Source organism: Megalobrama amblycephala, unplaced genomic scaffold (genome assembly GCF_018812025.1).
Source record: "Megalobrama amblycephala isolate DHTTF-2021 unplaced genomic scaffold, ASM1881202v1 scaffold405, whole genome shotgun sequence".
NCBI lineage: Eukaryota > Metazoa > Chordata > Actinopteri > Cypriniformes > Xenocyprididae > Megalobrama > Megalobrama amblycephala.
The window spans coordinates 170,263-193,085 of record NW_025953360.1 but is presented as its reverse complement, the minus strand read 5'-3'; the positions used below and the strand labels follow the sequence as shown (position 1 = coordinate 193,085).

General features: G+C 42.7%; 1 protein-coding gene across 1 annotated transcript; it reads left to right on the top strand.

The window, feature by feature from the left end:
• The first annotated feature begins 1,506 nt into the window (after positions 1 to 1,506).
• On the top strand, positions 1,507 to 21,100 carry LOC125261372 (gastrula zinc finger protein XlCGF52.1-like). Its single transcript, XM_048179950.1, has 3 exons — positions 1,507 to 1,518; positions 17,058 to 18,262; positions 19,532 to 21,100. The coding sequence occupies exons 1-3, from the start codon at positions 1,507 to 1,509 to the stop codon at positions 19,584 to 19,586; spliced, it is 1,272 nt and encodes a 423-aa protein (XP_048035907.1). The 3' UTR covers positions 19,587 to 21,100.
• The last annotated feature ends 1,723 nt before the right edge of the window (positions 21,101 to 22,823 follow it).

The window sequence follows — 22,823 nt, the reverse complement described above, 5'->3', positions numbered from 1 at the left end:
CAGATCATTACAGGTGTTTGTCTGCAAAGACACAGCCTGTTTCATGGTAGTGATATCTGCACCTAGTTGTTCAATCTTCCCAAGCAGACAGGAAACATCGAGGCTGTTAAAAGTCACAGGTGGTAGTTCATCAAGATGATGAGAAACAAACCGAGGAACATTTTCACCAGCTTCATTAAGAAGCCTAAGGCAATTCCTAACATTCTTTGAATCTTTTTGCGGCCCAGTATGAGCCACAAGCTTGCGAGTAGTACCTGGGCACAGTTCAAATAGCAGTTTGGTGGAGTTTGTAATCCATTCTGATCCAAAATGGTCCACAGCCATCAAAACAATCTCGTCCTGTTTCACGGTTTTGATCTTAATAGAAAGAAAGTTTAAAAACTCATCTTCCACAATCATTTTCCCTGTATCTGTGCGGTAGATTTCAGGTTTCGTACGAATTCTACTTCTGCCTGCAGCACCGGCACATGCAGCGGCGGCCATTTTGAATTTGGTATGTTCCAAATGAGATAAAGCATCCTTCAATATTATGTGCCATTGATCATTACGCAATAAATTCATCAATGACTGCAAGTTTGTGTTTAATGAAATTGACGTTTATTAGAACAAACACTGATAATGCACATAATTGAAAAAAAAAAAAAAACATAATTAAAAAGAAAAAGTCAGCTTTCCTGGAGCCCGCAGTCACTGGTTGGTGATGGTTCATCTGTAATGTAATCACATTTTTTTTTAAATAAAAAGATAACACACAACACTCGACTCTACTGAGTATCATAATCACGCTTACCTTGACCTGGCATGGAGATTGAAATTTTGCTTCTGACAAAGCATACTGTTTCTCCAGAATCTGAAGCTTCACCTTCACACTCCTTCACCTCCAGCGTAGCCCGGGCGAGGTTGTTGGCCTCTTGTAAACTCCGCTCGATCCCCCTCCGCACTTCCAGCTTCTCCTTTTCGAGCTTTACCAGCTCTTGACTGCAGTCGCATCGTTCAGAGGGATGCTTTCTGGAACCACTGCTGGATTGCTGGTGCTGGGCGACCACAGTGGAGGCTGATGAAGGTGCAGACAGCTGTGGTGACGCCAGTGCCAGAGAAGCCCTGCCACGGCTGGCAGGGGAAGAGGGCAAGGATGGCCTGCTCTGAGAGCATGGAGTGGTATCAACACCTGCTCTCAGATATATACCCTCTGAGATACCCTGTGAAGCTGCTTCTCAGAGTATTGCCAGGGCATTTTCCTCATGGGGGCTGAGTGCAGGCACAGAGCTGGGCCCACAACCTGTTCTTGCCCGGTCTCTCCGGAGTGCAGCACCTCGCGCTTTGGCGGCATTGGCTAAATTGTGCCACTTTTTACGCACAACTTCCCACTCTCGCTGTGGGTGGGAACTTGATGCTGCCATTTTCATGGCTATGCTTTCTCATATATCTTTATTTGTTTTGTTAGTAACTGTTGTCCGAAAATTTGAAAAAAGTGTGTCTTTGTGGAGTACCACCTCATCTAAAAGAATGGCCATTTCGGTTTGAGTAAAGCTGGGGGCTCTCCTCTTTCTCTGTTTTTTTCTGCCATAGTAGCTGCTAGAAATATATGTTTTGCGTGTTGCGCTTTTGAGTAGGTTATCCAATTACAGAAATGAGTGATTTACACCAATAATGTGATGCAGCTGCGGGTCAATCAGGAGTAGAAGACACTTTAACAAATATATTATGATAATATAAATTAAACTTTAAACGACAATTTAAGGCATACTGCGAGTTGGTGTAGCGGGTTGAGGCACGATATGTTTGGCCATGAGGTTGTGGGTTCTCGCACTCATTTATAAATTATATAAAATATAATAAAAATCGAGGGAATTAAATGGTAAATTGAGGGAGCATAATGGTAAACCGTGCGCACATTTTGGTAAATCGAGGGAATGAAATAGTAAATTGCACGTACGTTTTAGTAAATCGAGAGAACGAAATAGTAAATCGTACATACGTTTAAGTTTAAAGTATATGGCTGATATTTTTAAGGCGTCATTTCGTTTTTTTTTGTTTGTTTGTTTGTTTTTTTGTACTTTGCGTCCTTCTCTAGGATCTTTCCCCTTCTAAATGTGGATCCCTGTTAATTTTCTCCCTATAATTCCATGTCCTCTTCCTCCCACTCATTTCTCTCACTCAATTCTTTCTCTCAAAAACAAAAAAGTGTCATGAAAATAAGCATAAAATGTGATACTAAACAGTACAAATTTTCTGCAAAACATCAGAATAGTGTGAAAGTCTTATAATAATCTTATTTAATTATTTATAATGCTTTTTAAAGAGACCTTGTCCTCTGGTGTGACAGAAAAGGTGTCAAACCATAGGATATTTCAACCTTTTGAGTCAGTTAATGACCTTGCTATTCATAGCTAACCTGTCATTAGCAGTTAGCAAGACACATTTGCATAATTTTCCATGATTATGTAGTTTAACATACATTTTTAATTAAAAAATATAATTTAGGGATGTCGCACCAAAGGACAACAAAACTTAACACTTTATAATATTGCCATTTACTAAAAATTATGCTTGAGGTATTTATTAACATTTGTGTGCTTTTCCTTTTAATTTTTAAAACTTGTTTTAAAAAAATGTATTGAACCATGCTTGAGACAGTCACACCATAGGACAGGTGAGATTTAGCTAAAAAATGTAAACCATTTACTGCATTTTAAATTATGACAATACTAATAATAATAATTGTTGTTATGTGTAGGAATACATTTTCTGGTTCCATTAACATAATTAAACAACTAATAAAATAAAGTAGAAAAATGCACAATACTGAATACAAACAGTGCTTTGTGTGTTCATTATTCTTGTAAAATGAATTTAACAGACTTCTAAACACATATTCGCTAACACTTTACAATAAAGTTCATTTGAAAAATCTTGTGATTCTTTATCTAACTGCTAGTCCGGGTTTGGTTGAAGGCTACAGTTTATCCGGTCAGAACAAGGATGTCTCACTCAGGTTATAATCCAAATTCTTTATTGAATGTGTGGTTCTGTGAATACAAAATACAAATATAAATATGGATATAAACATATATAAAATAAACACAATATTAATAAAGCTTATTTAAAATACTGATCAATAAAGGAAAAATATAACATTACAATATCTGTTATGAAATACTTGAATAAACAGAGTGCCTGTTCAATACAATGCAAACTATGTGTGTGTGCTAATACTGGGCATGAGCTGTGCACGTGAAAACTAATATGTAAACAACTTGAGAGCGCATGCGTGGTACCTGAAATGCGACCGTGCATGTGTTTATAAGTTACATATATAACTAATACTGACAGCGAACATACATAGATATGGAATCAGTAATGTCATAGCAGCAGAACTTAATCAAGTAACATCAGTCAATTTAAACACCTATACAGGCTGAACAGCGTTTATCTTAACCAAGCGGCAACCTCCCCCAGTCTCTCGTGAAGCCAATACGGATGTGACTTAAACTGCGATTCATCGACTGGCCGCTAGGGACAGGCTCCAAAAGAATTAGCAGAATTCGGGCACGGCATCAAATCGATTAACTGTTTTATCCAAATCCACATGGGCCGTTCAGTGTTCAGTACTGTCTCATGATGTTTCTCATGTGTTTTCAGTCGGCGCAAGCAAGAAACGTTTAGCCAACTAGACTGTGAAATAGCTTTGACTCTCTGCGCAGATGTATTTTTATGACCATGGACGGTGCGTGTGTGCATGCGCCGAATGCGTATTTCCGGAGTAGAAAGACTTGCCCACTCATATGTACTTGAGACGGAAGGGAACGTGGGAAATTAACTATATCCGGGCCTTACCCGCTCCAAATTGCTTGCATTTGCTTGTTTGGAGAGAAGTGTCTGGAAATAAAACGAAATATTCTGGCACCTTTGATTAGGTGGGCCAGCCATCAATCTGGGTGGGCCAGTGCCGCCCTGGCCCTTCTGTAGCCTTGCCACTAGAACAAACTATGAACGGCTGTATTTTTATTAACATTAACAAGGATTAACAAGTACATTAACAAATGTATTACTCATGGTTAGTTCATAAATGAACCTTATTGTAAAGTGTTACCACAGATAAGATGCTTGAACACATGTAAGATCCAGACAGGTGAAACAATATTTTTGTAAGTTGGATTCATAAAGACTTGTTTCTGAAAGAATGATTCAGTGATTTAATTGGATGATTCTGTGATTCAGACATTTTTAAAGGGTTCATGAACTGTGTTGTTTCAGTGTTTTATAATGTTTCCTGGGGTGCACTTATAATGTAAGTATGCTTTTTACATCCAGAATTGTCATAATTTATAAATAAAAGGCATTTTTCCTACCCTGACTTTATCCTCTGATTTGAGCGCTCTGTTTTAAGGGGTGTGTCTGCTGTGAAACGTCTGTGTAAACGTCCACTGCTGTGATTGGCTAACATCTTTCCATTTGAAATAGCCAAGTATTATTCTCTCTTTTAGTGCCTATACTATTACAGCTCTCAAGGTTAACCCTCTGGAGTCTGAGGCTGAATTGGGGCTTGGAGAAGTTTTGACATGCCCTGACATTTGTGCTTTTTTCAGTTGTTCATAAACATATAAATGACAAAAGTGTCATTACACTGTATTCAGCACAAACTAGGCTACCATAATATGTGAGGAATATGTATGTACATGTTTGTATTTTTGAAGGAATAATGTTTATGCGTGGTTATTGAAAAAAACAAAAAACTTAAGTCACTGACATAAGGCCAAAATAAGTATATTAAATCTGTGTTCACAAGACTTTTGGGTATTGGAAGTTGTAGACTAGAGTTTTTGCTTCAGAATTATGTAAAAATTATGCTGCCTACTCCTTCATATAAAACAATATATTGATTTAGTTTTTGTAAGACACTTTTTGTCAAGAAACACAGTATGCGTGGAGGCGTGAATGATCATGAATAATGGGCCATTTACACCTGAGAAGACAAAATAATTGCATAATAATGACCTGAAATGACTTGCATATTAATGAGGCCTTTCAGTCAGGTAGGCTGTGAAAAAAACCCTCTAATTAACCCTAATAATGTCTCAGCTCATCATAAACAGCAATACTGTGAAATATTATTACAATTTAAAATAATGGTATTCTATTATATTCTTTAAAATATAATTTATTTCTGTGATGCAAAGTGTCTGAACAATTATGTTACCTCTATGGCATTTCATATAGGCTTTTAGCTTAAAAGCATGCACATTTGGAGAAATATTGATGGATTCTTATATATTTATGTCAGTTTTCTATACTGAGAAGTAATATTTATTGTCATCACTATGAGTGCTGGATACTGTGTTTTTAATTCATACTTGCAGCCGAAGGGTGCTCTCTGTGCACATTTAGTCCACAAATTATTCTAAAGAAGAAGAGACATTTCAGGAATGGTGTTTTTAATTCACACTTGCAGCCGGAGGGCGCTCTCTGTACACCTTTAGGCCACAAATTCATATAAAGAAGAAAAGGAAATCTAGCGTTAGCATCAGTTCTGGCAGGTCACGTCAGTCAAGCTTGCATCAGCTGACTCCCAGGTGACTTGCGTCTACCTATAGGAATATGATGCCTATCACAGCATCTATATATAAGCTCCTCAGTATTATCAGCAGCTATTGCATTCTCAGGAGCAAATTCGACAGGCAAACAGCATCATCTCATCCACTTCGGCTATTTCACTCAACTTCATCTCTGAATGTTTCCACGAAGCTAAGCTAAGTTCCTTTTAATGCTCATTGTTTTAAAGCTAACTCATGCTGTTGTTAAAGCTATCAGTGTTGCTTAGGCTTCTAGTCCTTCTCAGTAAAATTGTTTTTGCAAAACTTTTGCGATCGTATTTGGTGATGTGCGTTACTTATCTGTTGTCGTGGCAACCGGCTCGATCGTTGCACACGCTTATTGGGTCACTTTCGTTTGTATAGCAACATACACGCTGGTCGGATCGCCTGTGTTTAGCGCTATACATCGCAGATTCAAGCAGCTTGCAGTAGAGACAGAAAACAACTATTCATGGTGCAAACGGATTTTCTGCTGTGGCGCAGCACATAGTAAACATCGTTTTTCTCAAAGCTATAGTGCATTGGAAACGCTCGTTCTTAAAGGTTTAGTTGCTTTTGGAACAAGCCGTTCCTAAAGCTACTTTGCTATTGAAAACGCTCCTTCTTAAAGCTATAGTTGCTATTTATAACAAGCTGTTCTTAAGGCTATGTAGCTGCTATGGAAGGCAAAAATATAAAAAAAAAAATAATAATTTTTGCTTGTTACCGAAGCTGTAGTGTCATTGCTGCATATTATAAGCACATACTGTGAGGTTTCTATTCAACCCTAACAACATCGAACTTGATCCCGTAGGAGTGTGAAATCATGGGAGTCGTCATCTTCACTTCCACAGCCGAAGGAATCAGCCCGACTGGAGCAGAAATTGTTCATGATGAGGAAGCACTGTATTCGTGCCTAGCTGCATGCTGCATCTAACTCAGAGCTATTGCTGCGGGTGTATGCTTCCCCGACCAGACTACCATAGTTTTTACTAGTCTGTGATTTACAACATGCTTGTTGTATCAGTTGCTGCCGCTAGGGGTGTAAGCTTCCCCCAATAGGAGACAGAAAAATAAATAATAAATAAATATGTATTAGGCATTGGGTGTATGCTTCCCCGACTAGACTGCCGATAATGGTGTAAGCTTCCCCCATTATATCTATAATATATAAAATCGCTAACTAAATGCACTACAACATGCTTGTTGTATCAGATTGCTGCCGCTAAGGGTGTAAGCTTCCCCATTTATTAATAAAAACACAACACTAGCCAGGCTCATTCCTCATTCAGGTAACTGCATTTTAAAGAAACATGCATTCAGATTTTCGCACTCAGTTTGTGTTGGGGGATATCGGCATATGGTTTGTTTTGGGGGTTTATTGCTGCTCTCCCTGCTCTTATTCATGCTAAGCTGCATGGAGGTGCAGGGAGTTCTTGCCCAGAACAGAACCATACCGCCAATACAAACTCTATGCATTATCTATCATATTTGACGATAGTGGTCCTGACAGAAATCTAGCGTTAGTGTCAGTTCTGGCAGGTCACGTCAGTCAAGCTTGCATCAGCTGACTCCCAGGTGACTTGCGTCTACCTATAGGAATACGATGCCTATCACAGCATCTATATATAAGCTCCTCAGTATTATCAGCAGCTATTGCATTCTCAGGAGCAAATTACCCTCCTCCATCCCCAGCTCCTCCTCTCTTCAGTCAGGATGGTCTTATTATTTCCCTAATCAGATTAATTCTCGAAATATGTGTTCGTTAATTATGACATTCAATGATATCTGCATATGTTGGTCCTGTTCTGTTTCCCCTAGGGGGTTTATTGATGCTCTCCCTGCTCTTATTCATGCTAAGCTGCATGGAGGTGCAGGGAGTTCTTGCCCAGAACAGAACCATACCGCCAATACAAACTCTATGCATTATCTATCATATTTGACGATAGTGGTCCTGACAGAACCAGGAACTAACAGCATGTCTTCTAGAGATCGCTAACCATTGCTTTACCATCCAAATAAACACTTTTCAAGACAATAAATACACGATTGAGACGATGTATGCATGTATTGCCTCTGAATTTGCCTCTGAATAGCGCTGGCTCCGTGGGCGTGGCCGCATTAGCGGGTAATGAGCTGAATCACAGACTTCTGACATGGCTCTCTTTTCATACAGATTACATAAACACAGAATGTTTGTTTTTGATTTGACTTACACGATTTAAAACCTGACATTTCAACAAGTGTCATTTTTTTGTCATTAGTATTCATAAGTTACAGTTCATTTTCTGAGAACTATCAGATTGGAGTTCGTTCAGAGGGAGAGGAGAAATCACGCATCATGTTAGTTTTCTTTATTTTACAAAAAGCACAACATTGTGTTTTTACTCTGAGTGTACACAAATAAAAGAAGATATTCTATAGTTTCAATTGATATATTACTTATGTCTCTATGACAAGAAATGACGGAGTATTTTAAGTCTGTTTTGCTGCAATGTGAAAAAAATCCTGCAAAATGCACCGGCGCGTTTTCAGACCTCAGAGAGTTAACTAATCGTGAAAAGTGCTGCATTACATTTAGATCTATGGCATTATATTTAGATCGTTGCATGAAAGGTTGCAGTGATGAACACTGTAGCCGATCACATATGTTGAGCGCATGAAAGCAATGATCTCGTCATTGAAACTCTGCACACTAACGAATGCTTTCATCTTCACTAACAGTGCAAATGCAATATAACTAAAAGATTTGTTGAATAAAACTAGTTTTGCGCATTAGTTACTGATAAACTCGCGCTGTTTGATTGACCGCTTCAGCTCGTGTTGCTCCAACGATTGCAAAGGGAGCTTACTTTGATCGCTTTCTTTATGTATTTTAATCACCGTTAAATAATTATTTTCATCCTACTAAGAGAAACAACGCAAGTTGACGTTTAGTTACGGGTTTGATTTACTAACCCAAAGAACATCTGACTGTACATGAATCATTAATATCAGATCAGCAGGGCTTGACATTAACATCCGCCAACCCGCCAAATGCGGGTAGATTTCAGCTGTGAGACAGTCAGATTTCAGACTGTAAGACAGTCACTCCCACTAGCCACTTTGGCGGGTTGAATATAATTTCAGTTTACAGCCAAATGATCGTCGAAGCACAAAATTACAATCCAATCACACAATTCGTTATTTACGTGCAGTTAGTGAAGGAGGGATAGGCGGAATTGCGCTGAATGACACACAACAAAAGCGCTTTCTCGCGTACGCGATCAGTTCTCCTCGTGCCTGAATGGTCAAATACACGTGCACACAGATGTCTAAATGTCCATCGTGTGGAGTATCTTGCGTGAATACAGTCGGTTATGGCTTAAGTGGACGTAAACAGGTGGGTAATAACTGGATATGCGTCAGTTACGTCCATGCATTCAGCAGCCCAATTAAATAGGCCTACCTGTCTGTCATTAATGTTAATCAAACAACAAAAGATGTTAAATAAATGTAGGCTATATGTACATACCAGCTGATATACAATGTAGTCTTGATTTGGGTGGTCAATCTGCATTTAAAAGTTTGAAAGTCCACTCCAGAGCCCGCTCCAGCCAGTGAGTCCGCTCCAGCCAGTGAGTCCACTCCAGCCAGTGAGTCCACTCCAGAGCCCGCTCCAGCCAGTGAGTCCGCTCCAGCCAGTGAGTCCGCTCCAGAGGCCGCTCCAGCCAGTGAGTCCGCTCCAGAGTCCGCTCCAGCCAGTGAGTCCAGCCAGTGAGTCCGCTCCAGCCAGTGAGTCCACTCCAGAGCCCGCTCCAGTCAGTGAGTCAGCTCCAGCCAGTGAGTCCACTCCAGAGCCCACTCCAGCCAGTGAGTCCGCTCCAGCCAGTGAGCCTGCTCCAGCCAGTGAGTCCGCTCCAGCCAGTGAGTCCACTCCAGAGCCCGCTCCAGTCAGTGAGTCCGCTCCAGCCAGTGAGTCTGCTCCAGAGCCCGCTCCAGCCAGTGAGTCCGCTCCAGCCAGTGAGTCCACTCCAGAGCCCGCTCCAGTCAGTGAGTCCGCTCCAGCCAGTGAGTCCACTCCAGAGCCCGCTCCAGCCAGTAAGTCCGCTCCAGCCAGTGAGTCCACTCCAGAGCCCGCTCCAGCCAGTGAGTCCGCTCCAGCCAGTGAGTCCACTCCAGAGCCCGCTCCAGCCAGTGAGTCCACTCCAGAGCCCACTCCAGCCAGTGAGTCCGCTCCAGCCAGTGAGCCCGCTCCAGCCAGTGAGCCCGCTCCAGCCAGTGAGTCCGCTCGAGCCAGTGAGTCCACTCCAGAGCCCGCTCCAGCCAGTGAGTCCGCTCCAGCCAGTGAGTCCACTCCAGAGCCCGCTCCAGCCAGTGAGTCCGCTCCAGCCAGTGAGTCCACTCCAGAGCCCGCTCCAGCCAGTGAGTCCACTCCAGAGCCCTCTCCAGCCAGTGAGTCTGCTCCAGCCAGTGAGTCCACTCCAGAGCCCACTCCAGCCAGTGAGCCCGCTCCAGCCAGTGAGCCCGCTCCAGCCAGTGAGCCCGCTCCAGCCAGTGAGTCCGCTCCAGCCAGTGAGTCCACTCCAGAGCCCGCTCCAGCCAGTGAGTCCGCTCCAGCCAGTGAGCCCGCTCCAGCCAGTGAGCCCGCTCCAGCCAGTGAGTCCGCTCGAGCCAGTGAGTCCACTCCAGAGCCCGCTCCAGCCAGTGAGTCCGCTCCAGCCAGTGAGTCCACTCCAGAGCCCGCTCCAGCCAGTGAGTCCGCTCCAGCCAGTGAGTCCACTCCAGAGCCCGCTCCAGCCAGTGAGTCCACTCCAGAGCCCTCTCCAGCCAGTGAGTCTGCTCCAGCCAGTGAGTCCACTCCAGAGCCCACTCCAGCCAGTGAGCCCGCTCCAGCCAGTGAGCCCGCTCCAGCCAGTGAGCCCGCTCCAGCCAGTGAGTCCGCTCCAGCCAGTGAGTCCACTCCAGAGCCCGCTCCAGCCAGTGAGTCCGCTCCAGCCAGTGAGTCCACTCCAGCCAGTGAGTCCACTCCAGCCAGTGAGTCCACTCCAGAGCCCGCTCCAGCCAGTGAGTCCACTCCAGAGCCCGCTCCAGCCAGTGAGTCCGCTCCAGCCAGTGAGTCCACTCCAGCCAGTGAGTCCACTCCAGCCAGTGAGTCCACTCCAGAGCCCGCTCCAGCCAGTGAGTCCGCTCCAGTCAGTGAGTCCGCTCCAGAGCCCGCTCCAGAGCCCGCTCCAGAGCCCGCTCCAGCCAGTGAGTCCGTTCCAGCCAGTGAGTCCACTCCAGGGCCCGCTCCAGCCAGTGAGTCCGCTCCAGCCAGTGAGTCCACTCCAGAGCCCGCTCCAGCCAGTGAGTCCGCTCCAGCCAGTGAGTCCACTCCAGCCAGTGAGTCCACTCCAGAGTCCGCTCCAGCCAGTGAGTCCACTCCAGAGCCCGCTCCAGCCAGTGAGTCCGCTCCAGCCAGTGAGTCCACTCCAGAGCCCGCTCCAGCCAGTGAGTCCACTCCAGCCAGTGAGTCCACTCCAGCCAGTGAGTCCACTCCAGAGTCCGCTCCAGCCAGTGAGTCCACTCCAGAGCCCGCTCCAGCCAGTGAGTCCGCTCCAGCCAGTGAGTCCACTCCAGCCAGTGAGTCCACTCCAGCCAGTGAGTCCACTCCAGAGCCCGCTCCAGCCAGTGAGTCCGCTCCAGCCAGTGAGTCCGCTCCAGAGCCCGCTCCAGAGCCCGCTCCAGAGCCCGCTCCAGCCAGTGAGTCCGTTCCAGCCAGTGAGTCCACTCCAGAGCCCGCTCCAGCCAGTGAGTCCGCTCCAGCCAGTGAGTCCACTCCAGAGCCCGCTCCAGCCAGTGAGTCCGCTCCAGCCAGTGAGTCCACTCCAGAGCCCACTCCAGCCAGTGAGTCCGCTCCAGCCAGTGAGTCCACTCCAGAGCCCACTCCAGCCAGTGAGTCCACTCCAGCCAGTGAGTCCACTCCAGAGCCCGCTCCAGCCAGTGAGTCCGCTCCAGCCAGTGAGTCCGCTCCAGAGCCCGCTCCAGAGCCCGCTCCAGCCAGTGAGTCCGCTCCAGCCAGTGAGTCCACTCCAGAGCCCGCTCCAGTCAGTGAGTCCCCTCCAGCCAGTGAGTCCACTCCAGAGCCCGCTCCAGCCAGTGAGTCCGCTCCAGCCAGTGAGTCCACTCCAGAGCCCGCTCCAGCCAGTGAGTCCGCTCCAGCCAGTGAGTCCGCTCCAGAGCCCGCTCCAGCCAGTGAGTCCACTCCAGAGCCCGCTCCAGCCAGTGAGTCCGCTCCAGCCAGTGAGTCCGCTCCAGAGCCCGCTCCAGCCAGTGAGTCCACTGCAGAGCCCGCTCCAGCCAGTGAATCCACTCCAGAGCCCACTCCGGCCAGGGAGTCCATTTCAGAGTCTGTTCCAGCCTGTGGGTCCACTTCGGTGCCTACAGATGAGGTAGGCACAGAGCCACCGCCTCATAAGAGGAGGACAAGGAGGAGAAGGGCTTCCTCCGTCTTTCAAGACCTGGAGACCACTCTAGAGGTTGTTCTTCATTTTCCCAAGTACCTTGCCTTGCCGGCACCAACTAAGCGCCTTTCCCTGCCGGCGCCAACTAAGCGCCTTTCCCTGCCGGCGCCAACTAAGCGCCTTTCCCTGCCGGCGCCAACTAAGCGCCTTTCCCTGCCGGCGCCAACTAAGCGCCTTGCCCTGTCGGCGCCAACTAATCGCCTTGCCCTGCCGGCGCCAACTAAGCGCCTTGCCCTGCCGGCGCCAACTAATCACCTTGCCCTTGCCGGCGCCAACTAAGCGCCTTGCCCTGCCACCGTCGCCAGAGCAGCCCGAGCCCGCTGCCATCACCGAGCTGCCCGCTTTCCCTGATACGGCCACGGAGGCCATCACCGAGCTGCCCGCTCTCCCTGATACGGCCACGGAGCACCCTTGGTCTGCCCTGCGGCTGCCACCGCCCAGGCCGTCAGAACCGTCGAAACCCGCTTGGTCTGTTCCTCCAGCGCCGCCCTGGCACTCAGCCAGGACTCCAGACCAGCTGGCACCCGCCTGGTCAGTTCCTCCAGCGCCGCCCTGGCAATCAGCCAGGACTCCAGACCTGCCGACGCCCGCCTGGTCAGTTCCTCCAGCGCCGCCCTGGCAATTAGCCAGAACCCCGATCCCACTAGAACCTCCCTGGTTCCTCCGGCTCCCCCCTGGCCTTCAGTTGGGGACTCTGGACCTGGCCTGCCATCCCTCCCCCTGATCCTCCTCCTGTCCACCTCCCTCTTGAGTTTTTTGTGTTTTTGTTTTTTTTTTGTCTAGTGGAGCGTCTGGTAGCCGCTCCTTTGAGGGGGGGTAATGACATGATCACTAGTGGGCGTGCCCTAATCAACCACTAGAGGGCACTCCAACCTGGACTCTTGGTTTCACTGTTGGACTTCATTACCCATAACTCACCTCCCAGACTCATTATCCTGTCTTATTGCACACAGCTGTTTTATGTTTGTTCATTAGTGTCTGTCTATTTCTATCCTGGTTTGTCTCTGCCTTGTTATGGTTTCTTCATGAATGTTCCTGGTTTCTCTGTTTTGGTTTTCTGTGTGTTTTTCTTGTTTTGTGTACGGACTGTTACTGTGGATTTTGACCCTTGCCTGCTTCTGGATTTACTCTTTGGATTACCCCATTAAATTGCTGCAAATGGATCTTGCCTGTTCATCTCTGTGATTTCCCGTGACAATTAGTAATATTCAATACTATTTAGGGTGAATTAGGGCTCGGCGATATATCGCATGTGATTGTCATGCACATTTCGTCAGTAAAGCCGGTTCCCTGATTACCGCTAAATCGCCATCACCTGCTTTCAAGAGGAGCGGCATTTAATAGACAGAACCGTAGATCACTGACAAGCTACGCAATATCGCGTTCATTATCGAAGGTGATTCATCTGTGATAATGAATGCGATATTGCGTAGCTTGTCAGTGATCTACGGTTCTGTCTATTAAATGACGCTCCATTTAAAAGCAGGTGATAGCGATTTTGTGGTAATCAGGGAACCGGCTTTACTGACGAAATGCGCGTGACAATCGCATGCGATATATCGCCCAGCCCTAGGGTGAATAGGGTGGATAGAATGCACATTGGGATGCAGGGACAGTCACACATCACTCTGGACTACATTTCCCACAATTCCCCATCTAGTAACCAATCACACACACACACACGCACACACCTGTTTCCCATCAGTGACACTTTATAAGCTGCACTCAAACACACACACATCGCTGAGTATTGTTTAGCCTGTATCCTGTATCTGTTTGCTGGTGTTTGACCTAATGCCTGTATGACTACGCTCATTTTAATAAAAGCTTGCATTTGGATCTACCACCCTGTTGTCTCGATTCCAAACATCACAGAATACTCTGCCAAACCAAGATTCAGTGGCTTTTATGAACATTTCCAGTCCAACCATGGATCCAGTTGACCAGCTATTACGACTTAGGCAGAGAGACTTATCTATTGAAGAATACGTACACCAATTCTGTGATGTTTGGAATCGAGACGACAGGGTGGTAGATCCAAATGCAAGCTTCTCAGCGATGTGTGTGTTTGAGTGCAGCTTATAAAGTGTCACTGATGGGAAATCTCTCTCATCTCGCATCTCTCTTTCTCTCTCTCTCTGCATTGATATCTGACAATTATGAGTAGCGTGAGGGCTTTTCAGTGCATTCATTGCTATAATATTCATGTGGTGAGACATCTCTATTAAAGGATACACTTCCCACACTTCGCCCATCCGTCACACCAGAACCGTTTTCAGAGCCGAAACTTAGAAATCTTGCATGGTTTCGGTTCTTTTCAAAAAACACTACCGGTTCCGGATGAAAACCGGTTCTCGGTTCCCAACCCTAGTCATGTGTGACAGTGAAAATGCCACGTCACGTCAACAACCCATATGTGCCTTTGGTGTTATGCATTTTATTTAAAGGTGCCCTAGAACTTTTTTTTAAAAGATGTAATATAAGTCTAAGGTGTCCCCTGAATGTGTCTGTGAAGTTTCAGCTCAAAATACCCCATAGATTTTTTTAAATTAATTTTTTAACTGCCTATTTTGGGGCATAATTAGAAACGAGCCGATTTCAGGTTGCGGCCCCTTTAAATCGTGCGCTCTCCGCCCCCTCCCGAGCTCTCGACTCTATCACAGCATAAACAAAGTTTACACAGCTAATATAACCCTCAAAATGGATCTTTACAAAGTGTTCGTCATGCATACTGAATGCATGCATCGGATTATGTGAGTATTGTATTTATTTGGGTGTTTACATTTAATATTGAATGAGTTTGAGGCTATGCTCTGTGGCTAACGGCTAACACTACACTGTTGGAGAGATTGATAAAGAATGAAGTTGTGTTTATGAATTATACAGACTGCAAGTGTTTAAAAATGAAAATAACAACGGCTCTTGTCTCCGTGAATACAGTAAGAAACGATGGTAACTTTAACTACATTTAACAGTACATTAGCAACATGCTAACGAAACATTTAGAAAGACAATTCACAAATATAACTAAAAATATCATGTTATCATGGATCATGTCAGTTATTGTTGCTCCATCTGCCATTTTTTGCTGTTTTCCTTGCTTGCTTACCTAGTCTGATTATTCAGCAGTGCACATCCAGACGTCCTGCCCTTGTGTAATGCCTCAATCATGGGCTGGCATATGCAAATATTGGGGCGTACACCCCGACTGTTACGTAACAGTCGGTGTTATGTTGAGATTCGCCTGTTTTCCGGAGGTCTTTTAAACAAATGAGATTTATATAAGAAGGAGGAAACAGTGGAGTTTGAAACTCACTGTATGTCTTTTCCATGTAATGAACTCTTGTTATTTAACTTTGCCAATATAAATTAAATTTTTAATTCTAGGGCACCTTTAATAGAACAATTTAAGATACTGTAAAGAAAATACATTGTAATATGAGTTTGCGGGAAGCACTCTGAAGAGAGATTGTGAAACCAGAAGAGATGATTTGTGTAACACTGTCCCATTTTTTGCCTACAGTAAACACTGGAGAAAAGGCACTGCTGGTGTTTCTCTTTATTTGGGCCTGATTCTTTGGTGCGTCCACTAAAGAGTCAGATTAAGTGTGGAGCTATTGGAGCAATATTTAAATTGAAACTAAATAAAGAACTTCACAGGAGCACTGAAAAGACATACATGCATTATACCTTCATCCACATTGTTGGGCTGCCAGGTGGTTCCTTACAATTGGAAGATTAATGTACTTTATTCATGGAAAGTTTCAGGGACATTAGACGTGCCGATATTCGGTAATATGCTATATTACGATAATGAATATGCACAATATTGTTATTGTGGGCACTTTTAAAATACTGTGTATAGTTATTTATTATGAATTATTGAAATTTTATAATCCATTTTAAGAATACTTTCACCATCAACCGTATAAAATGCACAACACCGCTGTATGCTCCGTCAAAAGATGCATACTCGGATGTAAACAAGCCCAACGTGCATGAGAGAAGAGACGCACTGAATGAAAGTAAACATTCACTTTCTGACAGCAGATGGAACAGCAGAAATGCAGCGGTTACCCCGGAAACCCTGGAAACAAAGCAGCTGTGCTAGTGAAGTTTTTAAAATGCTTCAAACAGTCAATCGTTTTTTGTATTCACAATGATGTTTATCAATATCACAGCACCAAATACTTAACACTGAAAGACTTAATAGGTAAATTATTTTTCATAAACTTAAACATTTTTATATTTTAATCTGGACTACAACCTGCCCTAGTGATTGAAAATGTTCTGATAATTTGTTATTGTTCAGTAAAACTTAGTGACATAAGGCTATATTAGTTAACATGTTAACTCATTATGAACCTGAGCTAAAACTAACAATGATCAGTTGTTTTTTTTAACTAAGAGAAGATAATGCTTTCTGTAACAAATGTTGCTATTGCTCATTCTTAATCTTAGTTAATGCATTAATTAATGTTAAATAATGAGACCTTATTGTAAAGTGTTACCTGTTGTTCTTTATAATTCTTTTGCGTTTTAATCTGTTTGAAACATTTAAATTTATTTTTGTGTATTTCATTATAGTATTTAAATATACAGAGTTCTTTTTGTTATAAGAAAGAGTTCTTAAACCTGATTTAGTATGACAACACTTTTTTTGCAGCTTGTTTCAATATCGTGATAATACCGTATACCGTGATAAAAGCTAAAGCAATTATTGTAACATGAAAATTTGATACCGTCACATGCCTAATATGCAGTTCATTTATAAAGATAAATTCTAAATGATTGGAATAGTTTAAAGTAGTTGTCTATCACAGCAAGTCACAATTTTATGAACTCTCACTTAATATTTATTGCTTTGAATGATTTTGTTTTGATATACTGAAAATTAAATGACACTTTTGTTTCTTTCATTTCAGTCCTGATGGAAGAGTCCGAGGAGAGTGAAGAACTGAGTGAAGTGGAGGAGGAACATCATGACAAAGAAATCTAGAAATCTACAACCTGCACTCAGTGTGGAAAGAGTTTCACAACCAAACAAAATCTTAAACGTCACTTGAGGATCCACACTGGAGAGAAGCCGTTCACATGTGATCAATGTGGGAAGAGTTTCACAGTACCATCACACCTTAAAGAACACAAGAGGATCCACACCGGAGTGAGACCGTTCACATGTCATCAATGTGGCAAAACATTTCATGGGGAATCAGCTCTGAAGAAACACCTGAAAGTTCATACGAAGGAGAAGCCTCATTCATGTTCTGTGTGTGGAAAGAATTTTTCACTGCTGAAAATTTTAAATGCACATCAGAAAATACACACTGGTGTGAGAGAGTACATGTGCTTTGAGTGTGAGAAGACTTTTACTAGACCTGACCATTTAAAAGTGCACCAGAGAATTCACACTGGAGAAAAACCTTACAAGTGTTCACACTGTGACAAGAGATTCAATACGTCATCAAATCTGAAAACACATGAGAGGATCCACACTGGAGAGAAGCCGCACACATGTGATCAGTGTGGAAAGAGTTTCTCTTGTAAAAGTAACCTGAAGATACACATGAAGATCCACACTGGAGAAAAACCTTACAAGTGTTCACACTGTGACAAGAGATTCAATACGTCATCAAATCTGAAAACACATGAGAGGATCCACAGCAGAGAGAAGCCGCACACGTGTGATCAGTGTGGAAAGAGTTTCACTACTAAAGAATACCTGAAGATGCACATGAAGATTCACACTGGAGAAAAACCTTACAAGTGTTCACACTGTGACAAGAGATTCAGTGATTCAGGACATTTAAAAACACACGAGAGGATCCACACTGGAGAAAAACCTTACATGTGTTCACACTGTGACAAGACATTCAGTCAGTCATCACATCTGAAATCACATGAGAGGATCCACACTGGAGAGAAACCTTACAAGTGTTCATACTGTGACAAGAGATTTAGTGATTCAGGACATTTAAAAACACATGAGAGGATCCACACTGGAGAAAAACCTTACAAGTGTTCACACTGTGACAATAGATTCAGTCGGTCATCATATCTGAAAACACATGAGAGGATCCACACCGGAGAGAAGCCACACACGTGTGATCAGTGTGGAAAGAGTTTCACAATTAAAAATCACCTGAAGATACACATGAAGATCCATACAGTGCAGAAACCACATCACCACAGTCTGAAATCACGGTAAGCAGTTTATTTTTTGTACTGATCAATGTCTCTTCAGTTTAGAGTTAGTCACTGCCAAATCTCTCCTCTCCACCTATAGTTGGTGCTGTTGCTTTGTGTCTGCTGTTGAATTATCCAGGTTGTGGATGAGGATTTTTTATTGTTATTAATTTTACTGTTATATATTTAGTAACACAAGCCTCAGGATCCATCTAAAAATCTCTATGAATGGGAGCATATTAAACATGATATCAACTCATCATAAATCCATAAATCAACTAATTATTTCACAGTGTGTAAGTCACCTCACCTTCCAAAGTCACTCCCGGTGCGTGTCTTCAAACTGGCAACCCGTGAGAGCGTCAAGTCTGAGGTGGAGGGGGCGGGGCAAACAATATTTTAAATATGAACTGCAGTACCCATTTTAACCACTAGTCATTCTTACATAGAGCCCCTTTAATTGATGCAGTAGTAATTCCTCGCTAGAAATGACATCAAAATTGGAAAATGTTGGTCAAAAACGTACATTTACACACAAACTTACCAGCAAACACAACTTTAGGATGCCATCTTTATTTTTCTAGCTCAACTCTGACAGAATGGAAAGCACAGGATTGTGGGATATTAAAGGCAGTTAAGGATACATCCGTGTCATCTTTAAAAATCGATCATATGAAGGTATCTCAGGAGATGATAAGTAAAGCTAGCAATGGATTTGGATGTGCCTTGATGCCTTCCTGTCTTGAAATGTGTCCTCTGAAGGCAGGATTTTCCAAATTTCAGACTCAGCCCTGAAACTATTTAAATATTGCGCAAGCATCTCATTGGCTGCAGAAGCAACATTGACCAATCAGCTTGAGTCGATGTGATATCTTACAGATTACAAGCCTGCTCCATCTAGAGCAGTGTTTCTCAACCCTGGTCCTGGAGGACCCCCAACACTGCACATTTTGAAAGTCTCCTCTGTCTGACACACTCATTTCAGGTAGTGGAGTTTCTTCTAATGAGCTGATGAGTTGAATCAGGTGTGTTTAATTAGGGAGAAACACAAAACCTGCAGTGTTGGGGGTCCTTCAGGACCAGGGTTGAGAAACACTGATCTAGAGTTTCATGACCAAACTAGTGATTTATAACACAAATCATCTTCATGACATTAAAATAATCATAATCGTGGCAGATCTGATGGGATTAAAATGACTATTAAACTCATCATGATCTTTGAGCTTCACTTTTAATTTCACGTTTGTCTCTCATTTGAAATCTCACATGATTTAATGTTTCTTTTAGATCTGATGGACCTGAACAAGAAAAGAAAAACAGAAGACAAAAATGTAAAAAATAATAATATTACAGTAGAAAAGACACGGCGGTGTGTGTTTAAGAGCAGGAAGTTCTTTACTAAAGATGATGAAATGAAAGAGCGACAGAAAATTCACACTGGAAAAAACCTTTGAAGGAGCTGAAGCTGAAGAAGAGGCCATGAACCTGAATGTATATTTTTAAACTCGTTCTTCATCATTTTTTATTTGAACATCTAGTTTCTCTTCCACTTCTGCTTTTCCATGGAAATACAAGATATTCTTTCACATAATTAAGAAACTGGACACTTTGCTTCTCTTCTTCTGTTGAGATAGTCTGGCTCTCTTATGAGTCAGTAAAAAGGGAGATCTGTCTCATTCATTCTCACTTTTACTTATTTTTATTATTATATTTTTTTTTTGTTTGCCTCAAATAATGATAGATTAAACTTGTTATAGTCCATTTTTATTCTATGCATATACTGCTTGTGTCAGGAATCATTTTAGTTCTGAATGTCATGAAGTTATGATTGTTTTTGGAGCTTTCCATGTTTTCATTTATATTTTTGTATAATCATATTTCACACACACATGACTGTCATTGAATGAAATTCTTGTCTTCCTACATTATTAACAGTTTCACCCTTGATATCTGTCGTGGAGACGGCTCTAACGAAAGTGGGAGGAATGAAGATGGATCCGAAGGCCAAAGAGATGTTTAAATTACTAAGACAGCAGCAAAGAATTAATTTGAAGTTGATTATGCTTATTAAACAATCATGTATGTTGAATACTTTTATGTGTGACCTGGAACAGATTACAAACGAAGTTGAAGCTTTGACTACAAAAGCTTCAGCGCCGGTTGAGTCTGAATATTGTGTGTAAAGGCCAAAAAGGTCAAAAATGCAAACTAGCCAAGATGTATGTTTTTATCTTTCATATCTAGAAGTGTTGAGGCAAGCTAACCACAATGTACGTTTCATTTGCTGAGCAAGAAGCCTTAAGAGGAACTAGTAATAACCAAGCTAACCACAATGTGTGTTTCAGTTGCTGAAACAAGAAGTAAAGACAATACAAATACAAGTATTAAGGAGAACTGGTACTAACCAAGATGTATGTTTTTACCGCAAGCTAAAGAATATGTGTGTTTTTTAATGCAAGCTAAACAAACTGTATTCCTTATTTGCCGAACTAGAATCGTTAGTGGGTGCCAGTGTGAAGGTCATAAAGTTCGAGTTAGTAAAATGTGTTAAAAGTCGTTGAACGGGTGTAGCCCGTAGATGACCTATGTATCTTATACTTTGACAAACAAGGAGATGTTTTATGTCAGGAAAAAGGATGTGATCAGACTATATTGGAAGTTGTACAACAGAAGACTTTGCTCGCTTTTATGTTTTATTTTATTTTATTCTGTATCTTGTTATTAAACCAAAGCCATTGTATTTGGTGATTCGTAAAGCTCTCTAAACAAGTCTCAGAGTGAAATTACTTTTACATAGAACTATTATCGATACCTGTAATTTAATTACTTCCATCAAGCCTCAAGAGCATCGGATCCTGACTGAGCTGGTGTGGACTCCACCTTGAAACCATCCAAGGTAAGACCAAATCTTTTGATGCAGTTAAGGATTATAGAGATGTGTATTTGATTAATTGGAGGTTGAGGGTATAACAAATACAACATATCCAATATCATATATACATATCAAAGAGTTTGTTCTGGTCAGTTTGATGTTCATTCACACCATGAGGCTTCATGAAGTCAGAACAATTACTATGAACTTTACACAACACGCAGTTTTTACAAAATTATGTTTTATTAACAAAGTTCGGGAAGTTAAGATAATTAACCTAATTAGCACAGGTGGAGAGCATTCAGTTAATCAAGGTATAAATTCAGCAGACTGACCTCTGTTCATCTAAAGGCTTGTTCACACTGTGCGATTCTGGCTACGATTTGGTCGTCTGAGACAAATTTAGCAAATCCTAAAAGATTCCTATAATCCTAGCCTAAAATCTGTAGTCTTTGATCGCTAGTTTGACATGTTGACAGACAGCCGGTTAATGACCATTGCGAACAAATTTTACCTCCAACGAAATTCTGGCAGTGTCAGAAGATTTGGTGCACAATCCTGCAGTGTGACTTCTCCTACGACAAACATCAAATTGTCTTTTGTTTTTCAAGATAAGCCGTTTTCAAAATTAACACTAGAGATGTCTTTGTTAAAGGCAAGCATACACTGTGCGATTTTCGTCTGATTTTGAGCCGGATTCTGACTCGTGCGACTCTTTTTTGAGTCGGGCCGATTTTCTGCTTTGTCGTGTGTCATTTGTCGTGCAGTGATCGTGCAGTGTACATGGGGAAACGAGTGGCGATAAACCTCTCCCGACTGGCAATCGCATGGTCGGATGAATTTCTGGCATGTCAGAAATTTTGATCGCCCTTCGTGAGGATATCGCACAGTTGAAGCAGAGCTACAAACCGACTGGCCTAAACTCTGTGTTTTTTCCCTCACTGCGCGAAAAAAGAAATTAAACCAATCTTCAATGCAGCAAGACAGAAATTGAAAAGAGGGAGATCTTTAAGTTCTGTAGCTATCAAACTAGCTGCAATTTAGCAAAATGTTTCTTACCTCCAGTTCGTGTTGCATGATGGATAAACCCACGTCTTTCAAGCCTTCTTGTATTAATTTACTTGATCATTAATTTACATGTTTCACTTTTCACTTTCTATTTACTCATGTAGGCTATTTAATATTTACTTAATTTTATTAAATGCGGAAATGTGAACTGTTGTCCATCATTTGGCAATTGGTGATAAAGAAAAATGTCAAGTCGCAATATAGGAATTTTTTCCATTTTAAACCAGAAGGGTGAGTCAGGGTCTAATTTATATCACACAAGCAATGTGCAAACTTTGCGCGAGAGTTATGCCGATGAAGACCCTTCATCGGCAATCCCCTGTTAATCCCCTGTTAATTATTTACCAGCCTTTACAGAAAATAAAAGTAAAACCGATGAGCTTTCGGTGCATATTCTCTCAGAGACAACAAGAGATAAATCCTACTTCAACCTGATAACGATAGTGTAACAAGGCAGACTCGGGGAGATCCATTTGCAGCTTTATTAAGAATATCGTAGTCGTACAGACAGGGGTCAGATACCAGCAAAGACAGTGTCAGAGGCAGGGCAAACTCAGAGTCAGTAACCAGGCAAACAATCAGGGCAGGCGGCAGGCAATACAGGGTAAACAGTAAACAGGTAGACATATCAGTAGGCAG